At 35.9% G+C, this 19418-nt stretch overlaps 1 protein-coding gene across 1 annotated transcript in view; it reads left to right on the top strand.

Annotated features, from left to right (window-relative positions):
• Nucleotides 1–585: 585 nt before the first annotated feature.
• Nucleotides 586–19418, top strand: part of LOC123533813 (thyroid adenoma-associated protein homolog) — an 83927-nt gene continuing 65094 nt past the window's right edge. The window contains exons 1-13 of the mRNA XM_053520609.1: nt 586–723; nt 2135–2260; nt 3650–3780; nt 4620–4816; nt 8458–8539; nt 11630–11820; nt 12441–12620; nt 12774–12865; nt 13606–13856; nt 14565–14630; nt 15400–15455; nt 15885–15925; nt 16527–16599. Coding sequence (XP_053376584.1) covers nt 586–723; nt 2135–2260; nt 3650–3780; nt 4620–4816; nt 8458–8539; nt 11630–11820; nt 12441–12620; nt 12774–12865; nt 13606–13856; nt 14565–14630; nt 15400–15455; nt 15885–15925; nt 16527–16599 — 1624 coding nt within the window. The remainder of the gene's footprint in view (nt 724–2134; nt 2261–3649; nt 3781–4619; nt 4817–8457; nt 8540–11629; nt 11821–12440; nt 12621–12773; nt 12866–13605; nt 13857–14564; nt 14631–15399; nt 15456–15884; nt 15926–16526; nt 16600–19418) is intronic.

Below are 19418 nucleotides of genomic sequence, written 5' to 3'. Positions count from 1 at the left end.
TAAACCAATTTGTACCGGCAATTTTTTTATTTTGAAATTCAATTGTTTGAAGTGAGAAAATCACAGTTTTTCAATTTTTCAGAATTTGAAAAAAACGCAAATGTACATGTTGAAATATTAGATTTTTTTTACCAAGACTGTTCTAACATAATGTCTGTTTTGCACATTAAACCTAGAAATAATCGGGAAACCCAGTCTTGTTTCTATTTTGAGTAACATGGCCGATACGGGCAAGCTAAAGAATCAACAAATAGATTTGCATGCATACTGTCATTAGCGTAAGTAAAAATGTTCTAAAACACATAAAAAATTAGTATTAATTAAAAAAAGCATCAAAACCTTATTGACAAAAAGCTGTAATTCAATAGTGTGCCGAATATCACGTATTCTCGTGACCGGATTGTTTCGCACTTTTGGGGCAATTCAAGTGCAGTTGTCATAGTTATGGTCAAAAGAATCATAGAAACACTTGATTTATAAAAAGAAAATGTATAAACATGATTGATACTCAAAACTTCCCCTTGTGTGAAACTGTGCCCATACTGTGTGTGCTCGAATGGGGCTTGAGCCATTGCCCAGTCAACAATGTCAGACAGTATCAATCATTTCAGCTGCCTTACACAAGTTAACTATGTGTCCAGTAAATGCCTTCAGAATCCATCAGAATGTAAGGTCGTATCTTTGAAAACATTTATGGTGGGAGCCCATCCCCAATATTCTGAGGTATCCCCAATTCCCACACCCCTGTTGGGGCTTACAACTTTTCAAAACAATCAAGAAAACATACAAGTTAATATATTTTCTTTTTAATTATAAACATTACACGCAAAACTCCGCATCAGTTTTGGCAGTTATTTTTTTATAGATTCAAAAGTTGGCTATTATTTTTCGGAGGCTAGTGTGAGCCCTAGGCAGTCTAACCGTCAAAACTTAGAAGGGCCAAACTAATGGAGGATGAATCACTGTAAACAGTCATGTAGTCCAAATTCGTGACTGTAGTTACCTCCCCTGACGGTCCGTCCACAGTGTCACGAGCAACGACTATTTAAAATCAGTGTAATCCAGGTACTTCAGTCTTTCAGACATGATTGCAAGCATAATGATGATTTAATCGTGAAAAGAAAAATATTTGGAATAGCAAATTTATTCTTCTGCTTGTCTCATGAAATACACGATATTTCATGTCATGAGAACTTCGTAGTACCTGAAGAAAGTCACCCACCCACTGACCTACATTATCGATTTGTTTTTGGCCATTGGTGATGTCACAGCTTTATTACATCACTATTGGCGCATTTCATTCATAGTCGGGTACAGGTACCGGATGAGCACAACATCTCGGGCTAATTCTAAATGTTTTAGTGCAATATTATTTACGATCTAAAGTTAAATTACAAAATTTGAAAACAAAAGAGATATTTGGAGAGGTCTATTCATATATTTTCTCATGTGCTTGTTCCTTCACGAACACCTGGAATAAACGTTGGTGAAAAATCGAGTACGACTTCACACTGTACTAAATGCTGTACGTTCATGCATATAATTTTTTGATAGCAGTTTTTCTATAGTTTTTTTATGCAGAACATGTCAAATAAAGTTTCTGTTCATGAGATAAATGTATTACCTACAGCAATTTAAAATATTTCTTTTGTTTTTCATACTGTGCAGCTTATAATTTATGTTCATATTTTAATCATTAATTATTATGCCTGTATTCGGATGTGGCTGAGTTGGACGTAATATCAGGCTGAAATTAAATGAAAGTGATAATTACGTCACAAGTTGGACTAGTAAAGTTATTGCTTTTATCGTTTGCGTATATTGCAGTGTAGATGCGGTAAACATTAATTGTGTACAGTACATACATAGGTTTTAATCGCCAGAAAATTTGTAATTTTGGAGCCTCATTCAGGGCATTGAATTCTTCATGTGAGGAAGCCATGCATCCAGCTGAAAGTCAGTGGTTCCACCTGAGTGACCGATCATGATGAAATAATGCACGGAGGGGCACCTTGGTTCTTCCTCCACCATGAAAGCTAGAAAGTCATCATATGACCTATGATTTTGTCAGTGCAATGTTAAACCTAACAGAACAAAATTAAAGTGTACTTTTGCTTTTCATGTCAATTTGCAGGAGCATAGTGGTGAAAGTGATTTCTTTCTTTTTTCAGAAAATCTAAAAGATGACAGTCTGAAACATGATTTGTCGCAAGTGTTGAATGTGGAAAATGCAAAAGAACAAATTGAAATTTTGAAAAAGGTACCTTTGTACACATGATATTAAATAAACTGCATAGGCTGATTATTGCTCAGTTCAGGTTCCAAAGTTAAAAAACTTGTTTGTAAGTTTTGCATGTAAGCATATCTCTCAGGAACTGTTGTACTCGATGCTTTCAGAGTTTTCAGAAGTCTCCAGCATCATGAAATAATCACTCCTTGCCAGATGCCATTACTCCAGTTGAAATTTACAAAATGATCTGAACCTCTCTTTTTCAACTTGAAAATTTTTTGCAAAACTTTTATATGTAATCTGGTATTATGTGGAGGGGTTTCAAATAGTTGAGTTCCCTGTCATTAGCCAGGTTTTGTTTTGTTTTAAGATAAGAACTATATGATGCAATTTAAGAATATTAGGTTAATTTATTATGCTCCCAGAAGGGCGAGCATATAGTTGATGCTTTGTCTGTCCATCCATCTGTCCGTCACACTTGTCTGGAGTATAACTTGAAAATTATAACTGGACTTTGATTGAAACTTCACATAATCATAGAGGCCATTGAGACAAAGTGCAGTGTCAAAAAATTGTAACTCTTATATAATTACCTAGTTTTTTAATTTCTTCCTTTATTATACAAAAAGGCTTGTCTGGAGCATCACTTGAAAAGTATAAATGGCATTTCATTGAAACTTCACAAAATGATAGAGGCCGTTGATTGGAAGTGTAATGTCAAAAAGCCATAACTCTCCTTTACCTAGTTATTTTAATTGTCTCCCTTTATTATACAAAATAAGGCTCATCTGGAGCATTACTTGGAAAGTGTTAACGGCATTTCATTGAAACTTCACAAAATGATAGAGGCCATTGATGGGAAGTGCATTGTCAAAGAACTATAACTCTACCTTACCTAGTTTTTGAAATATCTTCCTTTGTTCAATTTTCTTCTTTTTATTATCTCCATTTTTATTTTTGGTTACTAATTCCCCATGATGGGACAAGCACATGCATTGGGGAGCATCATTCAGTTTTACCAATTCCTTGTTATAGTACTGAAAAAGTTGTGGTTTACTTGTTAAAGGTAAAGGTAAGCTTTATTTAATGTTTGCATATTCTGAATCTGAACAGACAAAATGAGCTACAAAGCTCTTGTGCAACCAAAAAGATATCCAATAATAGATACTTACCTGTGCTTAATTTACCTCCTTACTAGGAATTCGTCATGGGAAGCAATAGAGCTATCAGTACCGTACTACCATGTTCAGGTTTGGTATGACACAGCCGGGGATTGAACCCCTGACCTCATACACACAAAGTGAACACTCTACGGTTGAACTATTGAGGCAGTTACTCGAGACAAGCCAGATATAAAATGAAATTAAACAAAATAAATGCAGTTGTAGTAAATAATGAAATATTTACACATTATTTCAGATAGCAAAAGAAATAGGAAACAGGACAAAAATTAATGAATATTCAGATGAAGTAAAATTATCATTGGAATATTTGGTGCACGTTTTCTTCATCAGCACCAGCAAGAACCCTAGCAGACGGGTCTTGATCAGGTATGTCATACATTACTTCTTAATTTTTGTAAATGTTACTCTATTAAATTCATTTGCCGCCTGGTTAACTAAGTTGGTAAAGCGTAAGGTTGTCTGTCAGGTGGTCATGAGTTGATTTCTGGGTGGGGTGATGTTCTCAGTGAACATTTTTATGGAGTCGTGTTAGGAAGTTATCACGTTTTTTTTTGTGGAGAACTGACTATTAGTACATGTACTGTACGAGAAGCCTTGTTGGCGAAGTTGCAGTTAATAGTATGGTAGTCTTTATTATCCACAAATAGGTAAAACTTCAATGCCTGGTGACCCCATGTTTTACATAACTGAATAAAAATTTTGATGATACCGATATCAATCAATTATGCATTTTTAAGCAAGAATTAGTAAACTATATGAATGCTGATAACCTTGTACTGTATTCTAAGAAAATTATTTTGAATATTTATCTTCAACTTATGATTTGTTGTTAAAAGTCATGACTTCAGAAAACATTTTGCATGCTGTACCTTTTGTATGTTATTCAAATATTTTTCTTTCATCAAGGAATTTACTTGTTTTATTTTAGGCTTTTTTTATAGTCACCATAGTTTACCCATGTGTGCGTCACATCCAAAAGACTGTTTAGTAATAGGAGGATAGTGCAAGGTACAGAAAATGCTCTGATTGCAGAAGCTTCCCTGGTTCTTCTGTGTGTCAGGTGTAAACACCCATATATGTTAGTACTTTTTAGCTGGAGGAATTGGGGATCGAACTTATGAACTGGATTCACAGTCAGTGTTACAACTGGACCACTGTGACTGCTCAAGGAATTTGCTTGTATTTTCCTTCTACTTTTATTTCAGCAATTTTCAAGGATTGCCTGAAAATATTAGAGAGAATGTGATTGGTCCAGCTATCAAGAATGCCTTGCAAGACTTGTGTAATCAGCCAACCAGAACATGTGACAGTCAGGCAGATGGACCAATCAGTTTTGTCAACACTCTTGATCTGAGGCACAATGTTGATACAATAGCTGCAGTCATTGAGAATTTTCCTTTAGGTATGACATAGTGATTGTTCAAATTGTATTTTTCTAGTTCGGAATGAAAAGAGCTACCATTGAAATAAGTGAACACATTTTTGTTAGCTCCACTATTCGGAGAATAGGGGTGCTACTCTACTTGGCCCAGCGTCAACGTGAGCTGTCTTGGTTAAAGTTTTTTGGCAGCCTTTGTTAATCCCCCGCCGTGGCGGAGGGATTGTAGGAATGGTCTGCGTCCGTCCTTCCGTCCGTAACAAATTCGTGTCCGGTCCATATCTCCTAAACCCCTTGAAGGATTTTCATGAAACTTGGGTCAAATGATCACCTCATCAAGACGATGTGCAGAACCCATGAGTCAGCCTTGTCGGTTCAAGGTCAAGGTCACAACTCAAGGTCAAAGGTTTGAGCCTGCCATTTTGTGTCCGCTCTATATCTCCTAAACCCCTTGAAGGAATTTTATAAATCTTGGGTCAAATGATCACCTCATCAAGATGATGTGCAGAACCCATGAGTCAGCCATGCCGGCTCAAGGTCAAGGTCACAACTCAAGGTCAGGTTTGAGCCTTCCATTTTGTGTCCGCTCTATATCTCCTAAACCCCTTGAAGGAATTTTATAAAACTTGGGTCAAATGATCACCTCATCAAGACGATGTGCAGAACCCATGAGTCAGTCATGCTGGCTCAAGGTCAAGGTCACAACTAAGGGTCAAAGGTTTGAGCCTTCCATTTTGTGTCCACTCTATATCTCCTAAACCCCTTGAAGGAATTTTATAAAACTTGGGTCAAATGATCACCTCATCAAGTCGATGTGCAGAACCCATGAGTCAGTCATGCCGGCTCAAGGTCAAGGTCACAACTAAGGGTCAAAGGTTTGAACCTTCCATTTTGTGTCTGCTCTATATCTCCTAAACCCCTTGAAGGATTTTCATCAAACTTGGGTCAAATGATCACCTCATCAAGGCGATATGCAGAACTTATGAGTCAGCCATGTCAGCTCAAGGTCAAGGTCACAACTAAAGGTCAAAGGTTTGAGCCTTCCATTTCGTGTCCACTCTATATCTCCTAAACCCCTTGAAGGAATTTTATAAAACCTGGGTCAAGTGATAACCTCATCAAGACGATGTGCAGAAATTATGAGTCAACCATGCCAGCTCAAGGTCAAGGTCACAACTAAGGGTCGAAGGTTTGAGCCTTCCATTTGGTGTCCACTCTGTATCTCCTTAACCCCTTGAAGGATTTTCATTAAACTTTGGTCAAATGATCACCTCATCAAGAACTCATGAGTCAGCCATGTCAACTCAAGGTCAAGGTCACAACTGAAGGTCAAAGGTTTCAGCTCTGTATCTCCTAAACCCCTTGAAGGATTTTCATGAAACTTTGGTCAAATGATCACCTCATCAAGACGTTGTGCAGAATTCATGAGTCAGCCGTGTCAGTTCAAGGTCAAGGGCACAGCTAAAATCAAAGGTTTTACCCTTTCACTATCCATAGCAGTGGCGGGGGATTTAGCTGTCTTTCAGACTACCTTGTTTTTCTTTGTTTCTATTGCTTATATCTTACTGTAACTTCACATTAACATTGTTCAGCATGCAAACAAAGTAAGAGCAGGGGCTGGGCCCATTATACCCAAGGTCAAGGTCACCAAGGTATTAGGTTACTTTCAAGGTAAAAGTTTTTCGGCAACCTTTGTTTTTCTGTCATATCTTTGTTACTGTTGCTTATATCTTACTGTAAGTTCACAAAAACATTGTTCAGCATACAAACAAAGTATGTGCAAGGGCTGTTCCCAATATACCTAAGGCCAAGGCCACCAACCACCAAGTTGTTATACTTGGAATTATTATGTCTCCCACCACACAGTGATTTACTCCAGTCTGTGTGTGTGTCTGTCACAAAGCTTGTCCGCACTCTAAGTCGAACATTTCTCATCCGATTTTCACCAAACTTAAACAAAACGTGTTTGACCATAAGACCTCGGCCAAGTTCAATAACTAGCCAAATCGGTCCAGGCGTCTTAGAGTTATGTCCCTTGAATTACCAAAAATTGGTCTTTTTACTCTTGTCCACACTCTAATTCGAATATTTCTCATCCAATCTTCACCAAACTTAAACAAAATGTTTTTGACCATGAGACCTCGGCCAGCTTCGATAACTAGCCAAATCGGTCCAGGCATTTTGGAGTTATGGCCCTTGAATTATCGAAAAATTGGCCTTTTTACTCATGTCTGCACTCTTAGTCAAACATTTCTCATCCGATCTTCACCAAACTTGAACAAAATGTGTTTGACCATGAGACCTCAGCCAAGCTTGATAACTAGCCAAATCAGTCCAGGCATTTTGGAGTTACGGCCCTTGAATTATCGAAAAATTGACTCTTGTCCGCACTCTAAGTCGAACATTTCTCATCCGATCTTCACCAAACTTGAACAAAATGTGTTTGACCATGAGACCTGGGCCAAGTTGGATAACTAGCCAAATCGGTCCAGGCATTTTAGAGTTATGGCCCTTGAATTACCAAAAAAATCCGCCTGTTTACTCTTGTCCGCTCTCTAAGTCGAACATTTCTCATTCGATCGTCACCAAGCTTGAACAAAATGTGTTTGGCCATAAGACCTTACCTAGGTTCGATAACTAGCCAAATCCGCCCAGGCACTTTTGATTTATGGCCCTTGAATTACTGATTGGATCCACTCATCCAGACCATCTAATTGGATCCACTCGTCTAAAACATCTAGAGAAACTAACATTTTTCATAGGGGCAGTTGTGGGAGACATGCGCTTTTCTCAAAAGCATCTCTAGTTTTCATTTTTTCGAAAGCTTCATTTATAGACATATTTTTGGTACTTTAAAAGATAATGACTTGAAATTAAAAATATTCCTTTATAATCATTATCTGCATGTGTGGTTACAATCCCCATAACTCTAATATTATTTTTGACAGAATTATGCCCCTTTCATACTTAAAGTTTTTTGGCAATCTTTGCTTTCTTGATATAACTTTAGTACAATATAAGATAATGACTTGAAACTTAAAATGTATCTTTATATCATCATCAGCAATAATGATATATAAAATAAATAAATAAAATAAAATAAAAATAAATAAAAAATAAATAGAAATATAATTTGAGTTTAGCAAAGTCTTTATACTTTATGTGCATGTAGTTTCTTGGGCTGTTTTTTCTGATATGATTTAATTCCATCAAAATAAAGAATGTCAGTACCCCTTCGATACTTGACCTTTAACCCCTCTGAGTAGTAAGGTCTTTTATATCTTGGTGTATCTTCCTTTTAAAGTAGAGTTCTCTTATTGAGACATAAATTCATTTTACTTTCAAATCCCCGAATAGTGGAGTGCGCTGTCTTACGGACAGCTCTTGTTTTGATTGATCTAGGAGTCAAAAACAAATAAAATGAAAGTGGTTGTGTAGAATAGATTTGGTTTCATGGAAGACAGGTTTTACAAACAGAAGCATCATCAAATTTTAGTTATATCCTTAGTTACCTAGGATTGAATTTTTACACAGTTTAGTTACCATGTTATCCTTGTTGTCGGTTTTATGTTTAGTATGATATGTTGGTGCAGTTTGATATATGTTTAGTTTGTTTCTCTTTTAAAAGACTTAACCAAGTTTTGTTTTGATAAAATCACTTTCAGGTGAAGACTGTGTGCGAGTAGTATGTTTAGAAATTTTGGCATACCTTGGAAAAGTTCAGGCCAGTTTCTTTAGTTCTTATGGGTAAGTAAATCAACAGTAAATGAACTGTATGCTGGCTAGTAGCTGCAGTGTAAATATCAGTCATACCTACATATGCTGTTATTAAAAAAAATTGCCAGATGTAAGGGTGTCCGGTTTTGTTGATTTTAAAGTTATACAAAAGCAGTTTTAGGTCATATTTTCCAGCTTCTGCATAATATAGAAATGAAAATACCTTCGAATACTGATCATAACTGTAAAATATATGGGTGGCAAAATATTTATTGCCTTATCTATCAGATTCAGTGACATGTTCTAAATTGAAAAAGGTTTATAATTGTACCCCCCCACCCCCCCAGACAACAAAGTTGTAAGGGGGGGTATACTGGTTTCAGGTTGTCCGTCTGTCAGTCTGTCCATCTGTCTGTAGACGCAATCTTGTGCGCACCATCTCTCCTTATCCCCTTGACAGAATTTAATGAAACTTCACACAAGTGATCAGTACCAACAGTGGTTGTGCATGGGGCATGTTAGGTTCTTTTAGAACATTTTTTTGCAGAGTTATGGGACTTTGTTTTTTTGTTACTATACTATATACATAGACACAATCTTGTGCGCACCATCTCTCCTCATCCCCTTGACACAATTTAATGAAACTTCACACAAGTGATCAGTACCAACAGTAGTTGTGCATGGGGCATGTTAGGTTCTTTTAGAAAAAAAAGTTGCAGAGTTATGGGACTTTGTTTTTTTTGTTACTATATACTATATACATAGACACAATCTTGTGCGCACCATCTCTCCTCATCCCCTTCACACAATTTAATGAAACTTCACACAAGTGATCAGTAACAACAGTAGTTGTGCATGGGGCATGTTAGGTTCTTTTAGAAAAAAAATTTGCAGAGTTATGGGACTTTGTTTTTTTGTTATTATACTATATACATAGACACAATCTTGTGTGCACCATCTCTCCTCATCTCCTTGACACAGTTTAATTAAACTTCACAAAGTGATCAGTACCAACAGTAGTTGTGCATGGGGCATGTTAGGTTCTTTCAGAAAAAAAATTTGTATAGTTATGGGACCTTGTTTTTTTGTTACTAAACTATATACATAGACACAATCTTGTGCACACCATCTCTCCTCATCCCCTTGCACACAATTTAATGAAACTTCACACAAGTGATCCGTAACAACAGTAGTTGTGCATGGGGCATGTTAGGTTCTTTCAGCGACAAAAATTGCACTGTTATGGGACTTTGTTTCTTGTTTACATACTATGTACATACAGTCTGCATATGCAATCTTGTGCGTGCCTAATATACCAAACCCTTGCACACAATTTAATGAAACTTCACACAAGTGATCAGTACCAACCCTAGTTGTGCATGGTGCATGTTACATTCTTTTAGATAAATATTCTGCATAGTTATGGGACTTTGTTTTTTTATATATATACAGTCCACATAATTATGCAATCTTGTGTGCGTCAAATTGCAATGTTCTGTGTCAGTGCATGCGGGGGTGTACATTCATCACCTTAAGTGATAGCTCTAGTTTACCTCTGGATAGCTTAACACACTTTAGGGAAAACTTAAAAATCTTCTTTGACAGAAACAGCTGGCCTAATTTTTAAATAATTTCTTTGAATTATTTCTGGTGTTACCCTCCAGCTATCTAAATTTGTCAAAAAAAAGAACATGGCCATGAGGGAGCTTTTCTACTTTTCCCTATATGGCTACTTTAAAAAAAGAAAAAAAAGAAAATCATTTCCATTGAATCTGCAGGTCTACTTTCATAGTAATAAAGCAATAAAAATTTTCAGTGAAGACTCTAGATATTAAGCTGCTGCAATTCATTAAAAACATATCCACCAAGGGGTAGTGCTCTTTTTCTAATCTACTTGCTCTCACATACATTTCCTATTGTTAACACTCCACTTATACTTAAAATGTAGAAACTTTATTATCTTTTTTTGTTGGGTTTAACATCGCACAGACACAATTATAGGTCATATGGCGACTTTCCAGCTTTGATGATGGAGGAAGACCCCTGATGCCCCACGGGTACCTGGGTAGAACCACTGACCTTCCGTAAGTCAGCTGGATGGCTTCCTCACATGAAGAATTCAACGGCCCGAGTGAGGCTCGAACCCACATCAGTGAGGGGCAAGTGATTTGAAGTCAGCAACATTAACCACTCGACCTCAGAGGCCCCAGAAACTTTAAGATTGTATACCTTTCAGATTACATCTTTTGTTTTTAGCTTGACTGTTTCAGGAATAAGGAGGGCTGTTCCACTTGCATCCATGTCTGAGTCCTTGTTGGTTGAAGTTTTCTTTTTATGAAGCCCAATGTCTTTTTCTTTTTCATTAAGATATTCAATCAAAACTTTCTGTACTTGCTCATGATGATTATATATAATTATAGACTGTCATAAATTCATGTCAGCACTAGTAGCTTGTTTAGACAGAAACAACAAACTTTAAACCCCACAACATCAAAAGATTTCACAGTTACTGTAGTTGGTTGGAAATATTTGGTTCCATGTGAAAGGGACTCCATATATTTGGATATTAAGGTGAATTGAGATCCTAACAAAAACTTACTTAAGTTTTCTTCAAGTCCAGTAAGTTATGACTTCTGACAGCCTTCTGTTCATCAAGTGTTACATATCGTGTTTTTCATTGCATCAGGAGTTACTAACTACCAAGACCCTCACCCCCAACCCCCACCACACTTGCACCTAAAATTGTGGTACAAGCCAGACAATTGAAAGGTTATTACTTCACACAATGAAATTTGAGACATACTTAAGGGAATATGAATACTGCAAAATAAAACAAGAAAAGAATTTCTTCATAGATGTGTTATAAGGTTAAATGCTAGATGTAGAGTGACATGTTAGTAACTTACGTTACAGTTTACTTATTTACAGCATCTGGACTTGAACGATATGAAAAACAAAATCCAAACATGTGGACTAGAGAAAGAGTTTGTATCTTGTCATTTCTTCGTATTTAACGTCTTTCTTCAGTAAGCTGTGTTTTCTTAACAGAAAAACCAAAAAACTGAAATTTCATTTATATGGCTATGTTAAAATGAAACATGATATTTATTCTTTCTATAGGAATTGGTTATCTCCGGTACAACAAAATGAGGTCATGCATCACTGCTTGGAGACTGTCAAACTGGCCAATAGAATCTGCCAGAAATCTTCTGTTACCATGGAAACCAAATTAAAGGAAGAAATTTCTGCAGATACATACAGACAGACAGTTTCTCAGTTTATTAGTATTGATGTGAAGGTATTACATACAGGTGAGATTAAAGAAAGTAATGCTTCTTACCAAGGTACAAAAGTTTATCTGGGAGAATATATCACTTTTTATTTCTTTAAGTATACACTCAATGTTGTGAATGCTGTCGCCTCTATTAAGTGATTTTTTTTATTAATCGACCACTTTTAATCCCACCTGAACATTTTACTGTATAAATACATCCCATTTAACAACTTCATTAGCTGACCAGTGACTGCATAAAACCGGCCCCAGCAGGTAAAATTTCTTGTAAATGTCTATCAAGGAATGTGGACTGTAAGAATATCATCAAGAGATGATGTCTATTAAGAGACAATTTTTTGGTAGTCCATGGTGTGGTCTCTTAATACCATGTTAATACCTATTTAATTGGCTGAGCTCCACATGTACAGCACAAGGCTTCTATTTGGGAGGTCATAGGTTTGAATCCCATGCAAGGCAGAATGGTCTTTGTAATGTTTGACTGAACACAATACATCTATAGTTGTCTGTCTTTCACCTTAAATTAACCTAAGGAACTTGTCAGTTACATTTAGAAAATAGGTAAATAATTGATTTTATTACAGCTATATGGTCCTCTATTACAGATGTTTCTCTGTTACAGATGTACCTCTATTACAGATGTTCCTCTGTTACAGATGTACCTCTATTACAGTTGTTCCTCTGTTACAGATGTTCCTCTATTACAGATGTTTCTCTGTTACAGATGTTCCTCTGTTGCAGATGGTCTTCTGTTACAGATGTTCCTCTATTACAGATGTTCCTCTGTTGTAGATGGTCTTCTGTTACAGATGTTCCTCTGTTACAGATGTTCCCCTGTTACAGATGTTCCTCCATATCAGATGGTCCTCTATTAAGAGGATCTTCTGTTACAGATTTTCTTTCATTATAGATGATCTTTTATTGCAGATGATCTTCTGTTACATATGTTCTTCTCATAATCTTTTATTACAGATGATTTTCTGTTGGATTGTAAAACAACAAGTGCTATGAACATTTGGCTGATGCTGAAGTTCTGTCTAGACACAGACCAGCTTGTGTATCTGGTAAGAATTTTTTACATACTAGTATTTTTTAGTATATCATGAAATATAGACTTCCCAGTATATTTTGTTCAGTTACTGGTTTCAAAGTACAATTCAGACTGAGATTGACTGAATTAAATCCTTTCCAGGGATTTGACTGATGGAAACTGTTTTTTGTAAAATAATGGTATTCTTATTTGGTGGGAATTTACATTCAGGTAACAAGGAAAATAAAAAATAAATGGTACAGATACTAGCTTTTTCTTCATTTTGTTGTTACTATATACAGTTAAATAACTCCACAAGAGCACTTAGTGGCTTTTATGGTCATTTAGGTTACGTCATTCACTGTATCTGATCATTTGTCCTTTTCTGCTTAAGCTGTGAATACTTCTTCCATTTGAGGAAGCCACTCAGCTGGCTTTAAAAGTTTCATAGGTCTGTGTTTCTGCATGGATGCCAGTACATGTCCGTAATAATGCACACAGACTTTATAGGACTTGCTCAATTATTAAAGGCTTAAAAGTCTCCCTGCATCCATTTTAATTTGGTACTTAATGTGATCTTTACATGTGTATTAAAACATGTTCTCAGTAAAGCTTGAGATCTGAATTAAGACTTGTGTTTCCACACCCCTATAAAAGACTGTTATTCAGCATGCAAAGTTGCACAACATGGATTTTATTTGGGTTTATACCCTGACCTGAAGGTTGTAGTTCTTGTATTGTATTCTCTGTCTTTTTTTCCTGTCAAAATTGCAGGCTTCAGGGTCCATGTTCTTGCATGTTGATTGGATTGTAAAGTCATGTGATGAGACCATGCAGCTTCCTGATTGGTTAAAAAATTTGAATATTGACCAGTTGTCAAAGAGTAGTTTAACAAGCTCAGCCTACCTGTGCAGCTGCTATGGATTTTTGGCAATGGTTGCTATGGAAACACTTCTACAATCGATGGATGGAAAATGCATGTTGCTGGATGCTCTTTTACAAGAGTTTTTAAAATTAAGCAAAAGGTTAGTACCCACAACATAAAAATAAATAAAAATGACAACTGGCTAAATTAATTAAGATTTAGAATATGAAGTCTGTTTGTATATGGTATTCTGTATTAATTATTTTTGGTTAATATGAGAAGTTGTCTAATAGTTTATAGGAAATTGAGTTTGTACAGGTCAGAAAGGCCAGAATACTACAAGCAACACTGAATACCTTTCATAACCTAATTGAGCCGCACCATGAGAAAACCAACATAGTGCGTTTGCGACCAGAATGGATCCAGACCAGACTGTGCGGAGTCAGGATCCATGCTGTTCGCTGATGGTTTCTCTAATTGCAATAGGCTTTGAAAGTGAACAGCATGGATCCTGACCTGACTGCGCGGATACGCAGGCTGGTCTGGATCCATGCTGGTCGCAAACGTACTATGTTGGTTTTCTCATGGCGCGGCTCAGTTAATGTTGAATTACAGTTAATGACTGGAATCAGCATTCTGATTGACTGCAGAAAGGGTACAGTGTAGCCATTTTAAGATTTTGAAATATCTCATAGTTATGCAAAATTTCTGTCAGCAAGTTCTTTTGACAACCTGTACAGTAGAGGTCAAATATGTATAAGTGTTGTATTTAAATTCCATGTTTTTCAGAAGACCTATTGAATATAGACAATTGTTTTGTCCTGAAAGCTTTTAAGCAATATTATGTCTGTAAGTTTTCTTTTCATAGTTGCAGTGATGTTGGAAGCAAACTGCTAGCAGCAAAATCTGTCTGTTTCTTGACTCAGAAGGTCAGGTAGGTATTGGTTACCAGAAGCTATGTTTTTAAATGTCCAAATAAGTATTTAACAAAAACTGTTAAGTTGAAATATTTCTGACATATTTGCACCATTAATGTGAATAGCAGATATTCAGTAAAATAAGTTTATTAATTCAAGCCATTAGAAGTTAAAGATCTTCCATAGAAAAAAACCCACCTACTGGTGTATGTCTGCTTTCTTGTGATGTTTTCAGCAGAAAATGTTCCTTCATATTATTTAATATTTTTAGTAGTTCTGCATGTTCGCATAAAAAATCTACAATGTAGAATTTGAATAAACCCACATTTTTTTTTCAAAACTTCAGGATATATTGGGAAAGTATAAAAAAGATAGGGTCATGTGCTAGACTGATTTGAAAAATTTGGACCTCGCACAAGTTTTCATAATTTTGATATCAATTTCGCATACATTTTTTTTTGCAACAATGTAGATTTTAATGAAACTTTTAACAGTCATAAATAAACATATGGTATATAATATGATGAAATAAAATGTGCTTGTTTTTGAGATATTTGCTCATGATTAAAGAGATCACATTACACGCTGATTACATTACTTAGAATTATTTAACATGTCAAATGTTTTAATAAAATATTTCACCTTAAGACAGATAGTAACGTTGTCTTTTCAATAAATTTACTCTCGGGCTGTCTTTAATTCATAAAAGGAGTTTCATTTCTGTATACCGAATCCGGGCTTTATTCTATGTTATCTGGATAAGTGATGTTATGCCATGACTTCCAGTTTATCAAACGTGCAGAACTACCTTAAAGGTTACACAAATATTCACTCATATGCAAGTCTGAATGTGGGATAGTACCATTCACATTCTGCCTTTAAAAGCCAGCAAGCATTCATTTTCTATGGACATTGTAATTTGAGCCCTGCCATGAGAAAACCAACATAGTGGGTTTGCGACCAGCATGGATCCGGACCAGCCTGTGCATACACGCAGTCTGGTCAGGATCCATGCTGTTCGCTTTCAAAGTCTATTGCAATTAGAGAAAATGTTAGCTGGTCTGGATCCATGCTGGTCGCAAAGCCACTATGTTGGTTTTCTTATGGCACGGCTCATTTAATTTTTGTCAAAATTTCTCTGAAGATATTTAGATTTAATACAAACTAAAATTTAACGAAATATGTTTCAGAGATTATTGCAGTCAGCAACAGGGTATACCAGTAAATATAGGGAGGAGGTTGCTAGGTGACAGTGAGGATATGAAAGGCAGTTCTCGAGTTTGTATGGACTTCGTGGGAGGACTCCGTTGATGTAGGTTTACCCTTAAATGACCTTATCAACCTGACCTGTGTTTTAAAGGGATATGTAAAGAGTTTTCATATGAAATACATTCAATTCTATATTTAGCAGTCAGCCAAGGGAGCAACACCATCTGGCTATTTAAGACAAAATTAGAACTACATTTAGTAGACTGGCTGCTTAAGGTCTGCTTTAGACAGGTGCCAGCAAAGGCAGGTTCAACTGTAGATCCTTACTGTAGTTGTCCGATATTACTAAAGTATGTTAAAACTAGAAAAAATTGGTTTTATCACACAAAGTTTGCTATATAAGTTGTTATTAGACAACAACAAGAAAAACAGACCATATACATGTAACAGCTTTGACAGAATTGAAAGTTACATAGACAGATCACTTTTTCATAACTTCTAACAGCGATAGAAGTAGAATAACTAAGCTTGAAAGTAACAATTTTCATTCTATAAAAAGGAACAGAAAGTAGTTTTTTCCCTCGAATGAAGAAAGTTTACGGTAAATCTATGATATATGTAACAAAATGGTGTTTAACTTTGTGTAATGGAGTTTTGAACATTTATGTGTGTATGATTATTAATATATCACTTTTGCTGTATAGGCAGTCAGATTTACAGTGAAGGATGTATTTGAGAATGTGGTAGCCATACATGTACATGTAAACAGTGGTACAGGTAAGTGTAGCCAGACAGAGGGTTTATCTCCATATTGAAGTCAGAATATCATATTTTGTTTTTGGAGGAGAAAGAAATGTCTGCATAGTTTTAAAAGTCAGATCTCGGTACCAGTGTTGTATGGTAAAGCCAAGCTAAAGATATTCAGCTTATGTCTCTCCTAAATTCTTGTGAGTTTTTAGGTTCATCAGATGTCAATTGTCAGTCTATCAACCATTGGTTTATATAGTCTTTATATAGTCTTTAACATCCACTTTTCTGAAGCAATCTTAATCAAACACAGATAAAATTGTACATGGCCAATCATATTTGATCAGTTTCGAAAATGAATCAAAGCAGACCATTACACAAAGAGTTACGGCCATTAACTGTTTTTACTCTGTATCACCTTGATCCTTCTCCAATCATATGTAAACAGAATGTTTATGACCCTGGCATCACAATGAAGTTAGATTATGAGTTAAATGGCACTAGCAGGTTTAGAGTCCTATGCCATTGATTTAGCAAAAAAATGGACTGTCACGCTGTATTATAACATACAAAAGCAACTTCACTTCTTTACTAATTCAAATTGTATTTACATAACTTTTTTTTAAATATGTATATATGTTAGATCTCATTCAGGTTCTTTTAATATGGGCAAGGTCATGGTAGGAAGTCCAGAGTTAAGGCCCTTGATTTGTCAAAATTGATCCATTCTGTGTTAAAACTGTGTTAAAACATTTTAAGAGAGAAGGTGAATTCACATAAAACTTTGGACAGGCAATTTTATGGACCAGTTAGGTCAGGTTACTTAGAGTGACATGCCCTTGATTTAGGAGATATTGTTATTTTATCATGTATCTACTGTAAAGACATTATTTCCTCACCAATATTGATTTTGTTTTATTGGTAAGGGTATTTTGCTCTGTGTTACATTAAACTTCTGTCAATTTCAAACATTTATTGAGCTTTTATATGCTCTTGATTAAGAATAATTGCCATGTAACTAACTGTGGTGTATCTCCTAGATAACAACTCACACATATATCAAACTTGGTATTCTGAATTCATATATGGATGTTAGAATGTGATGTACTCTAACCTTGACCTTGAACTTATAAAGAGCAATGGTGTTCAGGTGAGTGATGAAGGGTCATCATGGCTCACTTGTTAAACAACTTGGCACAAATATTTGCCTTAATAAGAGAACATGCAGACTTTCTTTCAGAAGGTCAAGGCAGTACAGTGACATCACTGATCAAAAGGCAGTGTTTCATATCCATGATATATCTTTTTAACCCCTTTAAAGGATTTTTAGCTCGACTATACGAAGTATAAGGAGAGCTATCCTACTCGCCCCGGCGTCGGCGTCTTTCCGCGTCCCCACCTTGGTTAAAGTTTTGGTGCACTTTCTCTTTTTTCAACTTATCTCTGTAATTACTTGATGGATTTGATTCATACTTGAAATACTTATTCCTCATCATCATCCACATCATCTGACATAAGGGCCATAACTCTGGCACCAATATTTCATGAATTATCCCCCCTTTTCACTTAGATTTTCAGGTTAAAGTTTTGATGCACTTTCACTCTATCTCTGTTATTACTGAATGGATTTGATTCAAACTTAAAATATAGTTGTTCAACATCATCACCCACATCATATGACACAAGGTGCGTAACTCTGGCACCATTTTTTCATTAATTATTCCCCCTTTTTACTTAGAATTTCAGGTTAAAGTTTTGGTGCACTTTCACTCTATCTCTGTTATTACTGAATGGATTTGATTCAAACTTAAAATATTGTTCAGCATCATCACCCACATCATATAACACAAGATGCATAACTCTGGCACAATTTTTCATGAATTATTCCCCTTTTTACTTAGAATTTCAGGTTAAAGTTTTATGCACTTTCACTCTATTTCTGTTATTACTGAATGGATCTGATTCAAACTTAAACAATTGTTCAACATCATTACCCTTATCATATGACACAAGGTGCACAACTCTGAGACCAATTTTTCATGAATTATTTCCCCTTTTTACTTAGAATTTTAGGTTAAAGTTTTGATGCACTTTCACTGTGTCTCTGTTATTACTGAATGGATTTGATTCAAACTTAAAATAGTTGTTCAACATCATCACCCACACCATATGACGCAAGGTGCATAACTCTGGCACCAATTTTTCATTAATTATTTCCCCTTTTTACTTAGAATTTTAGGTTAAAGTTTTGATGCACTTTCACTCTGTCTCTGTTATTACTGAATGGATTGGATTCAAACTTAAAATAGTTGTCCAACATCATCACCCACACTATATGACACAAGCTGCATAACTCTGGCACCAATATTTAATGAATTATGCCCCTTTTTGCTTAGTATATACTTATATAGTGTTTTGATACATTTTATCTTTACCTCTCTTATTACTTTAAGTTGATATTTTTGACATAGACTCAGGCTATTGTGCAATATCTTCATCCACAATTGGAGTCATTAAACACTCCAGTGACAGCTCTAGTTTCCTCAGATGTGCCCAGTTTCACTATCCAGCATCGAAATAGTCGAGCGCGCTGTCTCCTGTGACAGCTCTTGTTATCAAGCCCTCTTGCAGAAGCGAAGACATAGTTGTCCAAATGGCTGTTCGGTGTATGTGCGTGCGTTTGTCCGGATTTGTTTGTCCGCACCATAACTTTGACATGCATGGAGCAATCTTGTTTATATTTGGCATGAATGTTAACCTCAGTGAGACGGAGTGTCATGCGCAAACCCCAAGGTTCCTATCTCAAAGGTCAAGGTCGCACTTAGAGGTCAAAGGTCAAATTCAATAAT

Source organism: Mercenaria mercenaria, chromosome 12 (assembly GCF_021730395.1).
Source record: "Mercenaria mercenaria strain notata chromosome 12, MADL_Memer_1, whole genome shotgun sequence".
NCBI lineage: Eukaryota > Metazoa > Mollusca > Bivalvia > Venerida > Veneridae > Mercenaria > Mercenaria mercenaria.
The sequence above is the reverse complement of the archived record's forward strand: the minus strand, read 5'-3'. Positions and strand labels throughout refer to the sequence as shown.